We start from the raw sequence: 20,857 nt of genomic DNA, 5'->3' as shown, positions 1-20,857 counted from the left end.
CAAGCAAAGCATAAGAAGGGTGAGAATGCAGTTCTCTTACTGGGAAGAATGAGGCATTGTAAAATAACAGATGTAAGATCACTTTGGCAACCGAGAGCAGTATTTGATGCTGCTGTTTTAAAGAAAACAGCACTGCTTTGTAGTTGATGGATCTAATTGAAATTAAGATACACAAGAGAAAATTGCTAAAATCGCAATGCAGTGGGTGTTACTAATCTAAATATCTTTCTTACATTGGTTTTCTCTACATTAGCTTTATGAATCTGATTTTCTGTTCTGTAGCAACATCACATCGTCCTGGCAGCATTTGTTGTTTTAGGGAATCATACTTTTGCAATGGTTTAGACATAATCAAATCTTGCAGAGTTACTGCAGAATTTTATATTTTCCATGAAGTTCAATAAAAAATAGCTTAGTACTTTATTTTTAATCTTAAATTTTGTAACACATTAGCTACCAAGCTAAGCAATTAGTAATTTATGACTGTCTCTAGGATAAAGCAAATATGTTTAATACTACAGTAATTTGAGTTCATTTTTATGTTGAATGTTTTTCAGTGGCATGGATTATTGTCATTGTTTCTCTTGAATGTTTCTGTATGGTTTGGCTCATTGTTACATAATACCATATAATCGATACTTCATAGACTCGTTTGGAGGAATTTAATGCGGCACTCTCTGGCTATCTATCCTGACAAGTGATGGTAGGGTCTGTTGGATTAGGTCCAACCATGACCAGTTTTGTATATACATTACTAAATACCGCTGAAATCAATATTTCTGTCTGAAACAGTCATTAAGTAAAGGAATAAACAGAAACACAGGAACAAAAAATTTTGTCTTAGGTAGCAGTTAAGAGGGCAGCTAATAATCAGGTACACTGACAAGAACGATTGAAAATAAGTCAGAGAATGAATTAACTGTATACTGCAAAAAAATTAATGTTACTATTTATTTACATTATTTTTAAAGAAATGTGTATGTTTTGTGATGCCAGGTTTCTGATGTTATATATTGTTAATTATTTTCTCTGTTAAGGACATGATACTAAGTGATGAAGAAGTCGAACAGGATTCAGGTAGATCAGAAGCTGAAGATGATGCTGAATCAGAACTTCATCCTGCCCCAGAAGTGATACAGCCGGTATGATTTTTTTAGACATGTGATTAAAACATATTTAATTATAATAAAATTATTAAATAAGTCATTGCTGATAGTCTCTCTCTCTCTCTCTCTCTCTCTCTCTCTCTCTCTCTCTCTCTCTGTGCCTGTGTTATTGATAGAATATCTGCTTAACACAACCTGGATTTAGAACAGTTGTAAATTTTTCATGCCAGATGTCTAGTTGATTCTCTCTCTTTGTACCATTAAAATACCACCAAAGATTTAGGCACTAAATGGGAAATACGAAGTTAAGACATTCCAACAAGCCTTACTAAGCAAACAAAAATTGTAGTACAGTAATTTGTGCTTTCTAATATGGCAAGGGTGGCAACTATCAACATACAGGTGCTACGGAAGGTCGTTGCACTTTATATGGACAGAAGTTTTATTGGAGTTACTGGAAGAGGTACGGTTAATGTCCAGAAAGGTTGCATGTGGAGCTCAGGATCAGGTTGAAATGGTGACAAATGTTGATGCTATGGTGGAATGAGGATAATGTGTCTTGCCAAGGCTGAAAGAGTAATTTTTGGATAAGGACAGGAAAATATTTTATGGCCAAATTTGGTGTTTTTTTTTTCCGCAAAGTTAAGGGTTGTCATTGTTGTGTGTCTTTTTGACACATTCGGCCATTTTTGGGCCACTCCCCCCCCCCCCCCCCCCTCCCCCCGCATTCGGTGCCGTCCCCTCCCTTCCCCCATCTCTCTTTTGCCATATTTAGTTTGTGTGTGTGTGTGTGTGTGTGTGTGTGTGTGTGTGTGTGTGTGTGTGTGTGTGTGTCCACCACAGTTTTCCAATTTCAGTGTAAATGTGTGTACATCGCGGAACAATTAGCAAATTCAGGTAAAATGCGGGAAATTTTTCATTGTTTGAGTTCTCAGTTAAATTTCTGTAATTTTGATTGGTAAGAACTGATACTGTAATGAAGAATTTCAGTTCAGCCCACTAGTATAGAATAGTACTGCAGCAATAAAACATAAATGAGAGAATAACAGCAAAATAAAACCTAAGTTGCAAAGGGCATAATATGTATCACTTCATAGTCTCGGATCTTACTGAATTCAGCACATATTAAAATTCAGGAGTAAGTAAGAAACAAGTTTTTTTGTTTCTCCAAAATAATTCCTGCCCCGAGATAAAGGCCTCCAAAGATGACATTGTGAACACCATTTTGAAGATGCAAATTTTGGAATTTTTTTAAAATGCTGTATTTCTGTAACTTCTAGATACTTTTTTGTTTGAAAGGTAATTGCTTTATGGTATCCTCCGTTTGGACATATGTGTCAAAGGTCTTTTGAATTTTTTTATAATTTACTGTCCCCCCACCCAAAAATTGCAATCCAGAAAAGTTAGATTTTTTTCTGTTGATTAGTAGCACATAGTACTATATTCTGTGTAAAGGAGAGCTTTTAAGTTGGACAGGTTTTATTTTAAAAATGATTTTTTTTAACTTGCAAGGATAATTATGTCTTCACTGAAGTTGTTTCTTACTGATTTCTTTCTTACAATGTTTATTTGTATTGTCTTTGTTTGCAGTTACTTCTTATCACTTTCTTTGTTGCGGCTATTTCTTATCACTTTCTTTGTTGCGGCTATTTCTTATCACTTTCTTTGTTGCGGCTATTTCTTATCACTTTCTTTGTTGCGGCTATTTCTTACCACTTTCTTTGTTGCGGCTATTTCTTACCACTTTCTTTGTTGTGGCTATTGCTTTTCACTTTCATTGTTGCAGATATTTCTTACACATTGTTGTAATTTCGTGCCAGTTCTTTGTCATGGTTCTTCATTGCAAGTGTCTGTATTGTAGTTGTGCAGCGCTAATTTGTTTACTGAAGAGGCTTCTAAGAAATCCAAGACCATCCAGTGAGTTCTGTATTTTCGTGAGGAATTTGCCAGTTGACACAGTTGCATTGTGTTTTGTGAAAAGGATTGTATGAAATGTCTTCTGATTGGGGCCACAGGAGAGTGAAGTGTGCTGACTATTTGCATATCCATAAGAGTGATATACAAGACAAACAAGAAAACAGACTTTTTTCAGGTTGGGAATAAGTGTTCTCAGTTGAAGACTGTTTCAAAGTGAAGATGTTTCCAGGTACTACTTTTTGTGTTCTAAATGTTTTGACAGAATAACAGCAATGATAGTATCTGAAAAAGGTGAAGCCTCCCGTGGTGCAGATGATGCAGATTTTGCGTCAATAGAGGAATTAAATACCCTGAAACAGTCAACTACAGAGGCAGGTGTTACTCCTGTTAAGAACACATGGTCAGTGAAGTTGAGTCATAAGCTCTAAGCATCAAGAAAATGCAGAGAAATTACTAAAGCAATGGATGAATACACTACAGCAAAACTGACCACACCCTTCATAATAGAAATTCCATCTTCAGAAGGAAATGAACCAAAGCACTCTTGCACCTCTTGCCAGGAATTTTTCACAAATATCAATACAGCTGTTGAATGTTTTGCACCCTACAGTGTAAAGGTGCAAGTTGTAAGTATTATTCCAGAGACATTTTCAAAGAAAAAAAATTGAACTATGTTCCATAGTATCGTAGTACATGGTAGACAAATCAAGAAATGTGGGGTCTGTGAAAGGAGTCTGGAAGATAAATTGGACTGTTCTCGCGAGAGTGCCAACAAAAAGACCCTATTACTGTAACAGTTGAAGGTCAAATAGTTGTGAAGGTGAAGAGGTACATGACTAGCAGTATTAAAGAAACTTTTGCAGTTTATAAAAGCAACTATACAACTTCACATATTGGAAGATCGAAATTTGATGCACTACGACCAAGTTGGTAGTTCCATACCCATGTAGAGACGTCTGTTTATAAGTGTACTGCGTGAATTTTGAACTTTGTGTGGTAGCTTTGAAGAACTTATTGGAGCACGTGACATATGACACCTTGGTTGGGAGTGTGAAATTAGTAGTAATCTGTGACATAAAGCGAGACATTTTTTTGTTTCAAGAATGTGGTGACTGCCCAGGAAAGGGAGGACTGCCTATACAGACGCTTGGCCTGGAAGACGTAGCAGATAACTCTGCAGAAATTACTTATGTGACATGAGAGGAAAATAAATAAATTAAGAAAACTGTTGCCTTTGACAGTTTCATTGATGAAGTTGGTAAATGGTCAGTGAAAGCAGTAACACACCAGCATCTCAAGGAATTGCAACAGCACATTGCAGAAGGGAAAGGGTGTGTATAGGCTGAAGAACTATGTTTAGTGCTTCACTATAATTTCGCTGAGAACTGATCTGTAGTCTCCCACAAGAACAACTATTCCAGAGGTACAGCATTTCAAAAATTTTTCCAAGATTCACATCTTCAAAATGGTATGTGCAGTGTCGTCTTCACTTGTTTAGAAGGACCAAGAGAATAACTCAGTATTTTCCCTAAAATGATGTGCTACACCTCAGACTTGGGGCATTATTTAAATTAGTTTGAAATAACAATCAGCTGTTTATCTTATATTTTATTGAGGTTCAACAGTACAGTGAGAGAACTGTTAGTTTCATAAACGTGATCATCTGCAACTGGTGAAGAATGGTTAGCTGTTCCAAGAACCAGTGTAGAATAAAATTATGGCTTACTGCTGCATGTATCTTTACAGGAGTGCAGTCATATGCAAGTTGATAAAGGAAGGAACAGAATAGAAAAATGTAGTCTCTAACAAATGTCACTATGCCTGACAATAGAGTGAGCGTGTGAGTGAGTGAGTGTTAGAGAGAGAGAGAGAGAGAGAGAGAGAGAGAGAGAGAGAGAGAGAGAGAGAGAGAACTGGTAAAAAGAAAAAGGACATTGTAAATGATAAACATCTACCAGCAGCACATGCCCTTTCTTGGACTGCTAGCAAAAAGACAAACTTCTCCCTGTAAAGGTTTTTAATTACTGCTACCAGTTGCAAAATTTGTAAACTAATGTATTATTTATTTACTGTGCGACATGTTTCAAGGGAATACATCATCAATGGCATTACAAAAACAATTTCATAGGAAGATCATACAGATGTTAAACAGTCTTTCCATTAATGCTATGGTTATCCTGTGGAAGAAGAGAGAACCTTGTTAGAGGCGATGTCACTTTGTAAGCTAGATTGATGGTTTGCATGAAAATGAAAATGTTTTGTAATAGTCAGTCACTTTTTTCTTATGGCATGGAAGTCTCGTGATGAGCTGAGGTATTTCCGTTCTGCACATCTTGTTATCATATTGCATATGTAGGTTGACAGAATACATTACAAATTGAGCACCTGTTAAGATATTATTTTACAAATGATGATATAAGTACTATTTATTTTACACATTTCTAAGCTATTGCTGAGGCTGGAGTCAAAAGACTTAGGTGTTAGGCATCTTTTATTCTGAGAGAACTGTAGTGAAATTGGAAAATAAATGTGAATTTTTAAAATCTGTCATTACATTCAGGTTCTCGTTATTCCCCATTTGGCCATGGATGAAGATTTCCATTTCTTCAAAGATGTCCATTTTCCAGCTCTTTTCTAAATTATGTAGTTCTTTGAGATCGTTATCAATTTTTAAACGGTGTCTTATTTCATTTATATGTTTCGCTATAGCTGATTAATTCGCCTTGCCAAGTCTGAAACAGTCAATGTGTTCTTTAAAGTGGGTCTTAAAATTTCTTGGAAAAAGCTGAAGAGGAGAACCATTTACTTAAAAACAAGAAGCTCATTGAGGGCAATCCACTAGCAGTAAAATCTAACAAATGCAATACAGTATTTGTCATGGGCAAACATGATTATATAAATAAAACACTTGAGTTCGTTCAGAATAATCATATACAAGAAATCTCTCATGACCTCACACAGGAACTCAACAGTAAACTAAAGAAACAGTTGAATAAAGTGTGCTGCTTATTAACAAGGGAAGAAACACAGAGATTAACAATTATGAAGACAAGAAGAGAATAAAGATAAAGTTGTGCATACTGTGACACCATATTTTAAAACCATTGTGAAATTTGTGGTTGGGTTTCTTATCGACAGAGGAAGTGAAAGAGGTCTTGAAATTTCTGGAAAACTGGGCTAGTATACAGTGCAAAAGTATACTCTGGGAGTTAACTTATGGTGGTGATAAAAAATTCATGACCCGTCATTTCAAGCTTTGAGGTGTGTGCACATGTCCATATGTAATATTATTCCTTAGGGTTGTGTTTCATAGAGAGAGAGAGAGAGAGAGAGAGAGAGAGAGAGAGAGAGAGAGAGAGAGAGAGAGAACTACAAACACACAACTTGATTTCGTACATACTTCATAAAAAAATTTATATGTCAAGGAGCTGAAAAGGAGCAGCTATTAAATTTTTAATTGATCCCACTTCAATCATATTGCTGTTATTTTTAACTTAGATGAGAATGGTGCAGCTTTCAACAAAGGAGGCTAAACGAAAGTTGCCATTCAACCCTTCTGCTTTGACATTGGACAGCAAGATGAGGGACACCCCTATTTCAAGCAAGTACAAAATGGCAACCATGCCATAACTCATTTGCACCCAGAAACTAACATTAATAACATACTGCAGGTGGTGAGGGTTTTGCACGAGTACAAACTAAAAGTGCGACAATAAGAATGACACCATTCCAAAACAAATATTAATCCAAAAGTCAAGCACATGAAATTCTCAACATTCAATGCAGTGAAAAAAATGCAAAAATGAAAATGTTCGCATTGTAAATTTTGTTTATTTATATAGCTCAAATGAAGATCATGATGCCAGTAACCCATGCACATGTTGGATGCCCAGTACCATAAATTTCACTTGACGTCTACAACTTGTGCAAAGCCCTTGATAGGGCGAATCCACACGTAACTTGAAAAACCAACACCGCAAATTTCACTTGACCTGTATAGCAGCTAAAGTGAAGCCCGCAGTACCAAAGGGTAATACACTCAGACCATCAAATCTGTTATCCAGACCTTCCTATCTGTCTGAAACAAAGTTCAAAGTACAACAAACCAGAAGTCACTACTATCAAAAACATAACCTCATCAGTGATGGTAAACCAATATCCACAATACTTACTAGTTGCAATTCAACACAGTCATTGAATGCTAACAAGAAAAACCTTGAAATTCATGAAAACTTGCATTGTCAGCAATATAGTTATTACAGAAACTGCTATGAAAATTAACACATGTACCATACATAAAGAAAACCCCTTATCAACCAAAGCTACAATCAATCGAGGTAGCTGTAGGAACTTGATCGAAGACAACATATCTTTGCACATTGCAACAAACAATGACCTACTTGTAAATTTCTGTGTCATATGGAGGCCTGACAAAAAAGAAAAATAATATTAAACCTCCAACTAAAAGAAACACAGCAGTTATAATTCCAGACACAAACAATGCCACAGTACATGAAATCAAAGTAACACACCAGCAAACAGGCATAAACTCTTCCAATAAGAGCTTGACACACACAGCTCATATCAATGACACACTAATATGCCTAACAAACAACTTGGAAACATAAAATATCCAACATGAGATAGTGCCACCAACACAAGAAGTCGTGCACAAACATGACCCAACCCAATATCACCATGCTACCGTGACGTCACACAACACTGTTACCTCATAATATTGAGTTGGCCCAGCTTTACCCATCAGGTTTTTGTTTTACGTCTCATATAGTTTTTAATTTCCAAATAATCTTGAAGAACAGCAGCTGCAGCTTCTTCTGTATTACCTTCTATTATTCATGGTGCGGGCATATATATTTCCTGAAGTACTGCAGCCTGGGGTGCCAATATTACTAGACTAGAGAGTGTATACGTGAATCATTTTAACTTTGGTTTAATGCAGTTGGGACATGGACTTCCAAAAATATACATACTATGCAGAAAAATATGGTATTTTAAGGGCATTGCTAATGAGTCCACTGTAGATAATTGTAGGCTGATATAATGTGACCTCAAGTAAATTAACGTCATATTTGACGGCTTGATTGCTGGAAAGAATAGGTGTGAAGTACCACAGAATTTTGGCACCACGTGTAATGTTAAAGAAGTAAAATATCATAAGAAACATTAAATGTGGTAATAATACAGATATATTGTACATATTTTTATTGTTGGCAGCAAACTTTTCCCACACTGATTATGACTACGTTTGTATATTGACAGAAATATTGAACTCCTACATTAGTTTAGACAGAGTAAATCTTTTTCTGCAGGTAGTGAAAAGTCTCAGCCGAGTTGTGTTCTGTGCGTAAAGTATTGGAATATGTGCTTTCAGGCCAAACATTTTTCACCCTTTCTTACAGAGAGTACAGCAACAGCCTGTGTCGCAGGCTGTGGCTTACTACAATAGTACTGGTCCAATACCTACCCCTGTGCCACCAACCAACACTGCACCAGCAACGACTGTACAGCCTCAGCAACAATTGCAACAGCCAGCTCAGCAGCAGCAGCCACCCCCACAGCAGCAGGTTCCTCTGCAGCTTCCAACATCCCAACCTTTGCAGCAGTCACAGCAGCAGTCACCACAGCTTCCATTGCAGCAGGTATTAGTCTGTTCATAGATTTGATAAAACAGTGTATTTCATATGAACTGATGGCTTCTACGTAGTTCACAGTTCTATGTATTTGATGGGATAAATCACTTGGAAGTTGATTCTAAGCTACATGTAACTGTTTCTTCAGACCTTAATGTCAGATCCACTAATGACACTCCTTATAGTTAGGTACTACCAAGCCACGATATTATTGCACTTGGCCGCCCTTGGCTGCTATCAGAAACACGCAGCGACATTGCAGTAAATGACTATCTTCTCCATTTTTTCAACTGCCTTGTTCACTGTGGAAGTCCTACTAGCTTCATGAGCAATTTGTCTGACCAGTAGAACAGCTGAGAGCATTCTTACAGGCTTAAAGGGCATGGGCGAAACGCACAAGCCGAAAGAGATACTGTCACTCCCAGGTGCAACAATATTGTGGTCAGCTAATAGCAGGAAATTAAGAGTGGTGCATTTTGGCTTGTGGTCATCTGGCTTATTTTGTATTTCCATGTAAGAACTAATAAAACAAGAAAAGGCATTTGAAGACTTGGTGGAATACAGTTGTTGTTGTGGTCTTCAGTCCTGAGACTGGTTTGATGCAGCTCTCCATGCTACTCTATCCTGTGCAAGCTTCTTCATCTCCCAGTACCTACTGCAACCTACATCCTTCTGAATCTGCTTAGTGTATTCATCTCTTGGTCTCCCCCTATGATTTTTACCCTCCACGCTGCCCTCCAATACTAAATTGGTGATACCTCGATGCCTCAGAACATGTCCTACCAACCGATCCCTTCTTCTGGTCAAGTTGTGCCACAAACTTCTCTTCTCCCCAATCCTATTCAATACCTCCTCATTAGTTATGTGATCTACCCATCTAATCTTCAGCATTCTTCTGTAGCACCACATTTCAAAAGCTTCTATTCTCTTCTTGTCCAAACTATTTACCGTCCATGTTTCACTTCCATACATGGCTACACTCCATACAAATACTTTCAGAAATAACTTCCTGACACTTAAATCTATACTCGATGTTAACAAATTTCTCTTCTTCAGAAACGCTTTCCTTGCCATTGCCAGTCTACATTGTATATCCTCTCTACTTCGTCCATCATCAGTTATTTTGCTCCCCAAATAGCAAAACTCCTTTACTACTTTAAGTGCCTCATTTCCTAATCTAATTCCCTCAGCATCACCCGACTTAATTAGACTACATTCCATTATCCTTGTTTTGCTTTTGTTGATGTTCATCTTATATCCTCCTTTCAAGACACTGTCCATTCCATTCAACTGCTCTTCCAAGTCCTTTGCTGTCTCTGCCAGAATTACAATGTCATCGGCGAACCTCAAAGTTTTTATTTCTTCTCCATGGATTTTAATACCTACTCCAAATTTTTCTTTTGTTTCCTTTACTGCTTGCTCAATATACAGATTGAATAACATCGGGGAGAGGCTACAACCCTGTCTTACTCCCTTCCCAACCACTGCTTCCCTTTCATGTCCCTCAACTCTTATAACTGCCACTGGTTTCTGTACAAGTTGTAAATAGCCTTTCGCTCCCTGTATTTTACCCCTGCCACCTTTAGAATTTGAAAGAGAGTATTCCAGTCAACATTGTCAAAAGCTTTCTCTAAGTCTACAAATGCTAGAAACGTAGGTTTGCCTTTCCTTAATCTTTCTTCTAAGATAAGTCGTAAGGTCAGTATTGCCTCACGTGTTCCAGTATTTCTACGGAATACAGTAGTAATACAAATTAATAAAATCAAACTACCTTGTCACTGAATAGTATTAAAATGTATTTTTTCCAAAACATTTTGATAGAAAGAGAATAATATTGTGTGTGAGCTTTCATTGTTTCGAAACTTGTCGTTAAAGCATTCTCACTTTTGCAAAATAAAAATGCATGAATCCAACCGTGTATTAGTGCACTTCATGCTCTGGTGCCACACCAATTTTGGGTAGTTGATGGTCTGTATGAGGCACATACCTCATAATGCAAAGTAGAACATAGCTGTGGAGCCTACCGTCTAGAACAAAGCAATGTGTACGCTTGCCTGCTAGCTGAAATGTAAAACTGGGTATAATGTGGACACTTCTAATGTGGCAGTTTTAAGTGGCCCATGTTTTGAACTGTGGTTGTGTCAAATGGTGCTAGAGGCCGTTACTGAACTATGTGATTGATGACAATCAAACAGTGGAAACTTCAGAAAGGAGTATTATCAACATAAGGAAAAGATAGATTGTTACTCATGTTACGTTGCAGACAGGTACACTTTCACATTAGCATTTGGCAGAAGCTTCCTTCGTAGAAAAAAATACACATTCATTCACACAAGCAAGCACACCACTTATCTCACGACCACCATCTTCAGCTGCTCGGACCGGACATTTTCAGGTCCCTTCTTGCAAAAAATTGTAGACCATCATTTAAATTTACGATGATGTCAACTTCAGCAAACCGTTGCACAGTAACAGTAGTTATTATTGAATTCTTTGTGTCGTGCGTTGAACATTGATGTCATATTTTGAAGTAAGTGAAAAGACTAATCCTGGTCCAGCATGGATTTTAGTTGTCTTCCCTGTGACCATGTGTCAGTTCTGCTTTCCGAGAGAGACACAACACAGATGCGAGAGGGAGATGGGGTTCATTTCCTTGAACTGCTCCTCTTCGCTCCCCTCTATCAGTCAAAATTCTAGTTTTTACGCTTGGAATTGACTGTGTTTTTATAGCATCTGTATTTTGCACTACAGCAACTGGAAAACAGAACTCGTCAACTTATTTCAACTGCACCGAAATTCTCTCTCTATCTTGTGAAGAGGGTTATTTTTGCTTCTATTTCTATAAGTGCCTTTTTGGTTTTATCTGGAGCCTTCTACAGTATGTGTCACGCGGCAGTGACTTACCATGGAAGGTCGATATGAATGTAGTACAGATTTTGTAATTATCGAATTGGATGGGAAAAGGAAAACAATGTCAAGAAACTCCTTAAATCTCTCTCTCTCTCTCTCTCTCTCTCTCTCTCTCTCTCTCTCTCTCTCTCACACACACACACACACACACACACACACACACACACACACACACACACACACACACACACTCGTACCACAGATGGAAAAATACTATTGGTTTCCAACAGAAACAGTCCACTGTTGAAAGCTTAAATACAGCCAAAAGAAGTAAAACAGTGATCATTTTGGAAAAAAATTAAACATTTGAGTTTCTGCAAAAAGAGATGTTTCAGACATAAAACTCCCCATTTACCACATATTTTAACAATCAATGTTAAAGCACTAAAGCTTTTTAGCATGATAATCTTTTAAATCTGCGTCGATTGATTTTTAAAAAAGTGCAAATTTTGCCAAAAATAGAGGAGAATCTTGCCAGAAATAGAAGCAACATTTTCAAGTCCCTGCTTGCAACAAATGACTGCTTTTGACAAGTCAGTCCAGGTATTATATTAAATTTACTTTCGTCTATTTTCCACAACACATCTAAAAAGAAATGCAACACTCACAATGTAAAATACTGTGGTAAACTATTTTTCATCAGAGTTTGAAGCACCATCAGTATTGTAAAATGTGGGTGTTTTGCACATTGTATAGAGAAACTATTAATCCAATAGCTGTCTTTGTGCTGTAGTCCAATTCCTATTTACACAGTTCTCAGGTGCCTTTTGTGAGGATGATTCTTTGGCAGAGCCTGATCTTCATATCTTCTGTTTTTTGCAAGGAGCTGCCAATTTTTGTACCCTTCTTGTTTTTATGAAGAGAAACAATTGCATGTCTATTTCTTTTATTTTCATGTTTGTTGAATACTTTTTTTTTTTTTTTTTTTTTTTTTTTTTTTTTTTTTTTTTTTTAGAAATATGTTTACTGGTTTCTATGTGAATATTTTTAAGTGATTTTTCATTCATTCTTATGTCAACTGATTTGATACACATTGTCAGAAACTGACATTGGCCAGACGTGTTTAAAATTATTTTACTGCATGTTGTGTGGCCATTATGTTTCATCTAGTTTTCACTTCTGTATTTGAAACATCTGTGTACGTGAAGTTTCCAGGCCAAGGTCCAGTTTGCAGCCACTAGTTAGTGGAAAAAAAAAAATCTAATTTGAATCTCCTGCTGTAATAAATCTACTTTCAAGTTAAAAACTGTTGCCCATGTCCCTTTTTCCTCTCCTCCTCAACCATTTCAAAATGCATTTTTTCCAAATGTTAAATATTTCTGTATCGGTGCTCCATTTGTTACCTAGATAATATCTCATAGTTCATGTCCTTAACCTTTGATTAAATTTTTGAGTCATTGGTAAAAGAAGCACTAATCAGTGATCCTCATATTAGTTCCTGCTGTCATTATTACATTTAAGATTTCCAAATTCTGTGAAAAACTTTTTGAAAGTGCATAGATGGAAACTAGAAGAAAATATTGACAAAGAATGACTACAATCACCTGCAGAGAGAACAAACATTTAATATTTGAAATGCAGCCGCAATGCAGATGCAGTAACTAGTAGAAAAATACCACAAATATCAGACACTTATGCAGATGATGTGTCGTATTTCATTGTAGAAAGCTCTTAGTCTAAAGTTTATATAGGGCTACTGTTGATGAGACATTGATTTTTAGAAGTGCATTGAATGAAAACAATATTAGTATTTTGTGTTTGTCATTGTACAGTCCCTCAATAAATATTGAAGTGTTGTTCCTTCCTAGCCGTCTAAGGTCCTCTTAGAAATCTTCAACTAGAGGTCAAGAAAAACCACACGAGTGACAGCCGAGGCGTGGAAGTAAGATAATGAAACAGTTATGTCATTTGTGTTTATTAAATCGGGGAAGTGATCATGCACACATGTAAAAGCAGTGCAACAGTGTCAGACAGTTAACACTGTATACAGATAGCTACTGATCATCAGAAGATAATTGTAGATATCATTACAGAGCAAATTCCTTTCCAATCAAAGTTAATGAAGGATATAGTTATGGATGCAGGAACAAGTGAGACATGGGCAGTGATGTTATTGATCAAAACTGCAATAATACTTTTGCATGCACAGTGTACATCGATATGGTCCTCTCAAAAAATATTGTTAAAATGCTTGTTTATCAAGCATACAAACTGTCAGGGTCAGAGGCACGGTGTTGTTACAGATGCAGAGGCAGACACATCTTCCCTGTGCCTCTCCCATATTGGTGGGGTTCTGCTGTGGAGAACAAATACATCAATGCTGACAAGTTTTCACTGACATCGGCTTAAACTGAGGTGAATTGCTTAATTATACTTCCAAGTAAGTGCTGTGCACAAAATGAGACAGGTGATTCGCAAACACATTATAAATATGTGATCAGATTGAAGGTTTTTGTTTTTCACCTCATTAATATTTGTAGAGAATGGAAGTAAGTTTTGAACAACAGATATTTTTCCTGTTGTAATATCTGCACATTATGTGGAGCAGTTTTCAATGAATGTCAGCCATTGAAATTATTCTGTGTAATTATGTGACCAAAAGATTGCTACATACATGATGAGTGAAACAATTTCTGGAAATGAGTTGCAAATGCCTCATGTTGATGAACTTTGAATGGCAGTAACAAGAATACTGATGACAAAATGCATGACATTCATGTACAAGCAGTGTTACACAGCTAAGAATGAAAATCGCCACCATCAATAGCAATTCAGTCCCTGTGGCAATATACAACATACCAGTAAGACTAAGTTAAAATGGACACAGAATGAATACAGAGACCATTAAAATCTCTCATGGCTTTAATTGCCTTTCTCTCTGTGGTACACAGTTATTTAAAGTCTCCAATGTTACTTATCAGAATGTTAGATCTGGAGCTCGGGATACTTGACACTTCATCACACTGCCCATGCCTCAAAAAGAGCTGCATTCAGGCTTTCATAATACTATGCTGTACATTTCCGTTGACAAAAGTAATCTTATATGTAGACAGTTGGCTCATTGGTTTCCTCAACGTACTCCCATACTTCTCTCAAAGAAAAGTAACTATGCAAATCACTATGTAAATAACTTTTAGATTACCTTTTTGCTCTATCACAGTGAGAGATACACATCGATTTTATGCACAGTTTAAAATTCCACTTGTTTCATTTTACCACACAGTTAAATCAGTGGAATATTCATCCTCAGAATTGAATGATGACTGATTTGTTTTAACTTTGATAAGTAATCTTAAAATGCGAGGCACATGTTATTTGCCTTTATATGCAATTAACAGTATCTGCAGATATTCCATTTAAGTAAAGTTACCATGCAAAAGGCATTGTTGGTGTAAACACCCTTCCCGATTTATTGCTTTTCATGTTGCTCACCCTTTTTTGCATCATGTAGAAGTGTCACTTTAATGACTTGAAACATCGTCTTATTGCTGCACATGTTGGTACCATGGTAACGATTTTGGACTTGCACTATTTGAACATCTGCAGTGTTCCCACCGTTAGGATAAAATACTTTCAAATCCATGTATGATGCTTGAGAAGAGATCATATTACCTGCAGTTGCTATTGATGCTTGCATGTAAATAGAATTGCAAACAGGAGAATGGCTCTCTCTGCATATATTCACCCAGTGCCATCCTTATTGTGAACTATACAGAATATTCAGTCTAGTTGCCAAATCTAATAATATGAAAAGCACTAAAAGTATGAACTTAAATTTGGCATATTGCAAGACTTCAAATCGGAGGGAGTATTTGTATCCAGAATAAAATGTTTTTCGAAAAATTTCAGATGGCAAATTATGAAAGAAAACTTGTTATCAGTGTGGGACATGTGATCCTGTTTAAGAATATAAAAACTTGCATGCAAATCGTTGGAGAAGACACTTGTTATTTGTGAGTAATGATACAGTTTGACTTGGAACTGTGCATATATCTTGAGATTGCACTGACTGGTTTGCCCGTGCCCTTAAGAGGCTAACCAAGTAGACAGAGAGGACAGTAAAAATAGATTAGCTGTGTTTCAAGCTGCTACCAGTGGCTAGCAGTCTTCAGTTGGCAATGTATTGAAGCAACCTGACACCTGAAAGTTAACTCTAAACATTTCTATGTAGACGACAATTGGCAATGGACAGTCCGTATTGGGACATTTCCATGGGTGAAGTTTCATTGGAAAATGCCAGTGTTTAATTTTTACATCTCCGGTATGTATGACTGTTTAAAGTCTGAGGTTAACTAGAACAGTTAAAGGAGATTTTATCGGCAAAGGAAAGTTATTGATCTTGGTGTTATCCTAGGTGCAGTTTCTGTGATTTGAATAAAAAAAAAAAAAAAAAAAAGTCAGGATTTGAAACACATTGAGTGGATAGTTTATTGTGCACAAGTCATATTTTACAGATTCTGTCAAGAGACATGTTATTAGGGATGTTAATTGAACACATCAGATCTCAAATTTGCAGGTTTTATTCTAAAGAAGAGAGTGGACAAGACGTGCTGCAACAGATGCTTAGTGACATTTTAATAAAAATATATTTATGTGGAGGATCAGTTGTGCTGTCCGACTCGTACAGTCTTCAGGCTCAATGTCTTACCCACCTGCACTTGTAATTTAAGTCTTCTGACACAGTCTGTCACCAGATCTGTGTGTTTTCCTGTCTCTCCTTGTAATTTTCTTTATTGGTTGCTGAGCTATCCTCAATTCTTGTACAGTTTTTACACTTAAATTTCATGCCTCACTGCCATAGTGCAAAATTGCTAATACACATTGTTCATAAACTTTCCTCTACAGGTGCATCAAACTAGTTTACCAAAAGCTCTTGTGATCATTTTTACTCCTGTGTTTGTTAGGAGTGCTACATTGTCCATAAAGTTGTCTTCAAATGTCCTAAATAGGTTCAATAATTAATTACTTTTTTTGTTCATTGTACATTACTTGAGGCTTGTCATAATTGGCATCAAGACCTACTTTTATGCTACATTCATTGTTGAAATTTGTCTCCACTAGAGATGAACATTATGTTGTCATGGGTGAAAAATAGTTGCAGTTCCATTAACACATGCATCGTCTTGTACCTGGTTTAGAAGTGAGAACTCGCTTTAGGGCTGCTGAGAGTGGTTGTGGTGATATGGAATGTTTGCCCAGCTTCTCTCTGTTCTGGATTTTTCAGAATGGGGATGCAGCTAATAAAGGATACGGTCGTAATGCATATATTCTTCACTGATAATGATCCTTTACCTTGCGGTGTGGGTAAGTCAGGGTTTTATCACTTTTCTCCAGCTTTAATCAGTTTCATTGGGATGATGATAATCTCGAGGCACTTTTACTGTCTTCATGCATTGAACCTTATGCACTCCATCTACCATTACTTCCAAAATATAACTGTTACCTGTGGAGCTGACGAATTTCTTGAGCTATAGAAACATAATAAAGGATTGTAGGTATGCTTGGACAATTTCTCATGGTTTTATTTACTGTGACATCAGCCATCTTAACTGATGCAGTGTCTGCCCAGCATAAGATTTTTCTCATAATACATTTATTTTTTTCCAGTTTATCTAATTAAAAGTTGTTTCTTGTCACAACTTCTGAAGACGTTCGTAGATAATTTAATTCAGGCCAGCATATTCTATATTGTTCTGATAATCATTTGCTTAGAATTTTATCAATTTCTGTTTCTTTAATAGTTGCTCTGTTGTGTTTGACAGTCATGTCTGTTTCTCTTTCCTTGTATCCACAATATATATTGAATCTTGTGCCACAAAAAATCCTGACTTTTTAAGATACTGGACTTGTTACTTACTTTGATTTTTTTTATGTCTTCCTGTTCTTAAACCTAAATTTGACTTCCTGTCAAATACTTTCTAACTTTATATCAGTTTTTGCTCTGATTCTCATGATCACTTGGATTTATAATGTGATATAAAACGGCCACATTCAGAACAATTCTGTAATGTTTGGACATTAGTGTAATACTCTTCCAGGTGGTGAAGTTCACCACATGAAATTCTTCCCCTCACTATTTGTTGGCACTGTGGTATTTCTGAAGGTGTGTGTGTGTGTGTGTGTGTGTGTGTGTGTGTGTGTGTGTATTTATGAGTTGCTTTCTCACCTTGATTAATAATAGAGATGCCCCTGGATGCATAAACAGAAAACTATGGAACACATACGTCCTTCATGTTAAAGGGTTCTGCCTTTGTTCTGGTTTGAAATAGAGGAAAATGATTGATACCAGTATATTTCAAAAAGCTGTGCTCGAAAATGTGACTTTTCAGAGGGTTATATCTCGGGGTCTGTTGACCCAGAGATGAAGGATCAAGTTTTCTGGATAGCCCTTGGCCAAGTGTGTGTTTGTATGCATATCGGAAGAACAACCTTACCCTAGCTATCCGACAGTACTGGGTCAAAATATGAACATACATACTTCCTTCAGCACAAGCAAATTGAGCAGTCAGTTTGTTCTTTTGCATTAGGTGTGGGCTAGAGTGGATCTTATGCAGCTTATTAGAACACCATTTCTTCTTTGACAGTTACTGGAAAAAAAACCACACCATAATTTGTGGGTACCAAAAGTAGCAATTTTGGGAATGGGCACTTTCTATTCATGACAGGTCATCAAAATTTTTACCATGTGTTCTTAAGATGATGACCTCGGGGAACATATAAATCTTTTTTGGTGTCGTTACCCATTCCTGAGAAGCAGAAGTTGTCACTGTAAATACGTACATAAAATAAGCATGCAATTTCTGGCCTGAGGAGTAAATGTAGTTTCACCTGATGCAGTGGACATGCAGCAAGGGTTATACTGTCATCACAAGGGTAGCATTTTTTTCACCAATGAAATTTTGTTGCACTGCTTCTGTATAGCATGAATTTGCCTATACAAATATCCCCAAATTAGTACTGCAGTGCCAAAAAATTGATTAAAAAGGGTCTTACCATGCCTGAAAAGAACTTAGACTGCCACAATTATATTGAAACTGGGAATACTGCAAATTTTGTAAAATATTTTTAGTAACATTTTTACTCTTTTAAGATACAAATCATAAGCTGTGGGTTTTCGATGAATTGCAATCAATGAGCAAAGTATCCAGAGAAAATGTTTATACTCACCATTCTCATTTGTTGTTTATAGCTGTCAGAATGTATTTATTTATGTTTTCTATCCATCTGTAGACAATATAGACTGTATGGATGTTGTCAACAAATACATATATATGATACAGACACAAGGGTATATGAAAGTACATTTGCATTTCCTACATATAAACTACAATTATTTGCTTACTGTGTTTCACGATTATACATGGTGTACCACTCTGTTATTGAACATACCAAAGAAAGCCCCTAGTTACAGTACTTAATCAATCACATTGTTGACGAAATTTTACCTACTTTCGAGGTAATCTTTGATAGAATAAAAACACTTTTCTAACAAATAACTTTTTAGGCTATATCTGAAGGCATGTATTTCGCTTCTGTCTTTTATTTTCCGTGGAAATTTTTTGAATAGTTTAAGTCCATTGTATAGTACACTATTCTGTGTTTTCATTTTGTTTTTTCTGCTCAGGTGTATGTGGTGACTTGATCTGGTTTCATGTTCGTGTAGGGAACTGTTTGTTGGGTACTGATTGAAATGTGTGAAAGTTTATTAAAGCAATGTGAGCAAAAGAGAGGAGGTAATGGAAGTGAAAAAATAGAGGTTAGCGGAGACCATACATAAGCTTGTGGATCTGGAACTATCCCAGATCGACGAACTTTAATACATAGTTATAGGAGACAGCACATTTTGGTCCAAAATTTGAAACTCTTGGGTATGGTAGTTTATGCTTGAAAATTAATAGCATTCGTTTTCTCATCAGTTCACACCTCGATCAAAATTACAATGCAATTGACAGTGGAGCGTAGGTCATCGGGTCATGTTCACTAAATGACTACGGCAACAACAGCTGGGCATTCCTATTATGGATACTTTCACACACTGCCCTTTGGTGTACAGCGCAGTGTTATGTTTACTTAACAAGGTGGTAAGTCTTATCTCTTCTGCATAGTTTCGCAACCAGTTTAGAACATTGTTGCATAAAATAAAACTCCCGCAAGTGGAAACAATGCAGCAATCTAAAAAAAGAAAAAAATCTACATTGTTATGTTACTGGCTGCTAGTGTCATCTGCAACTGATTGTGGCAGGTGGCACCTAAGGTGGTAAAGTGATAAGACAATAATAAACAGAACAGAAGACTGATCAAGCTCATTCTTCAATTGGTTGGTGCTGCGGGAGCTGTCTTGTAAACAACTGGCTGTCCATCACCTTGTTATTGTGATCCAGGAATAAAAATAACTTTCCATGACCACAATAATTTGATAATGCCCTCAGGAATTGAAGTTACCCAAGGCTCGTACATTATTTTAAAAACTTTCTGCAGGAAATAAAGCTGAAGTAGAACATTGCACAGTTCCTCCATTGTATATTGATTCACTTTTATCACTGACAGAGGGATACGAATGTTTTTACGATATCAAGAGACAGATTAAAAGGTAAAAATTCAAATCTTAACGAGAAAAATTCAGTAGTATATAGATGATGAAATTTTTTTGTTGGACTTCCCTTAAGAGAATGTAATTTACACCTCACAGTTGCAATATGAATGTTGCATACATCATCCTGACTAATACATGAAGTCTGGTGAGACAGTAACTAAGTGCTGCAGTTCTGAGAGCTTTTGCTGTTGTATTGTTGTACATTTAGAGTTAGTTTAAGTGTTTTTGAGTTCTTCATGTCATTCAGCTAATTTTTTGAAGTCTGTCTCTTTCATTGCTGACACGTTATTCTTTGTGGCAGGTAGCATCTGGCCCAGCCTCAATAGGGCCAACTCCTCAGGTGCTACCAGCTTCACAGCCAGTGACAGTGCCTAATTCAGGAGCCTCTGTACCAAATGGTACCCATTCAGATGATTCAAGCTCTGGAACAGTGCAACAGACACAGCAAGTTATTGCACCTCAGGAGGAGGTATCAGCCCCAGAAGTCAATGAGGAACATGGAACAGATGAAGAACATGATGTGCAGTTGGGACAACGTGATAGCAATACTGCTGATGAAGATAAGGGACAACTTCAAGAGACTCTGGATGATACTCAGCAGATTAGTGAATCTGGTACGCAAAAACAGTTTTTTTTGCCTTTGAAGCATTTATTGGTAGCAAGTAACATATTGACTACAT

At 36.7% G+C, this 20,857-nt stretch overlaps 1 protein-coding gene across 2 annotated transcripts in view; it reads left to right on the top strand.

The window, feature by feature from the left end:
* Positions 1 to 20,857, top strand: part of LOC124797917 (ras GTPase-activating protein-binding protein 1) — a 152,200-nt gene that overhangs the window by 64,928 nt on the left and 66,415 nt on the right. For both annotated transcript variants that reach the window (XM_047261059.1, XM_047261052.1), the window contains exons 5-7: positions 1,038 to 1,142; positions 8,444 to 8,683; positions 20,479 to 20,791. In XM_047261059.1, the coding sequence (XP_047117015.1) occupies positions 1,038 to 1,142; positions 8,444 to 8,683; positions 20,479 to 20,791 (658 nt within the window). The remainder of the gene's footprint in view (positions 1 to 1,037; positions 1,143 to 8,443; positions 8,684 to 20,478; positions 20,792 to 20,857) is intronic.

Source organism: Schistocerca piceifrons, chromosome 1 (assembly GCF_021461385.2).
Source record: "Schistocerca piceifrons isolate TAMUIC-IGC-003096 chromosome 1, iqSchPice1.1, whole genome shotgun sequence".
NCBI lineage: Eukaryota > Metazoa > Arthropoda > Insecta > Orthoptera > Acrididae > Schistocerca > Schistocerca piceifrons.
The sequence above is the reverse complement of the archived record's forward strand: the minus strand, read 5'-3'. Positions and strand labels throughout refer to the sequence as shown.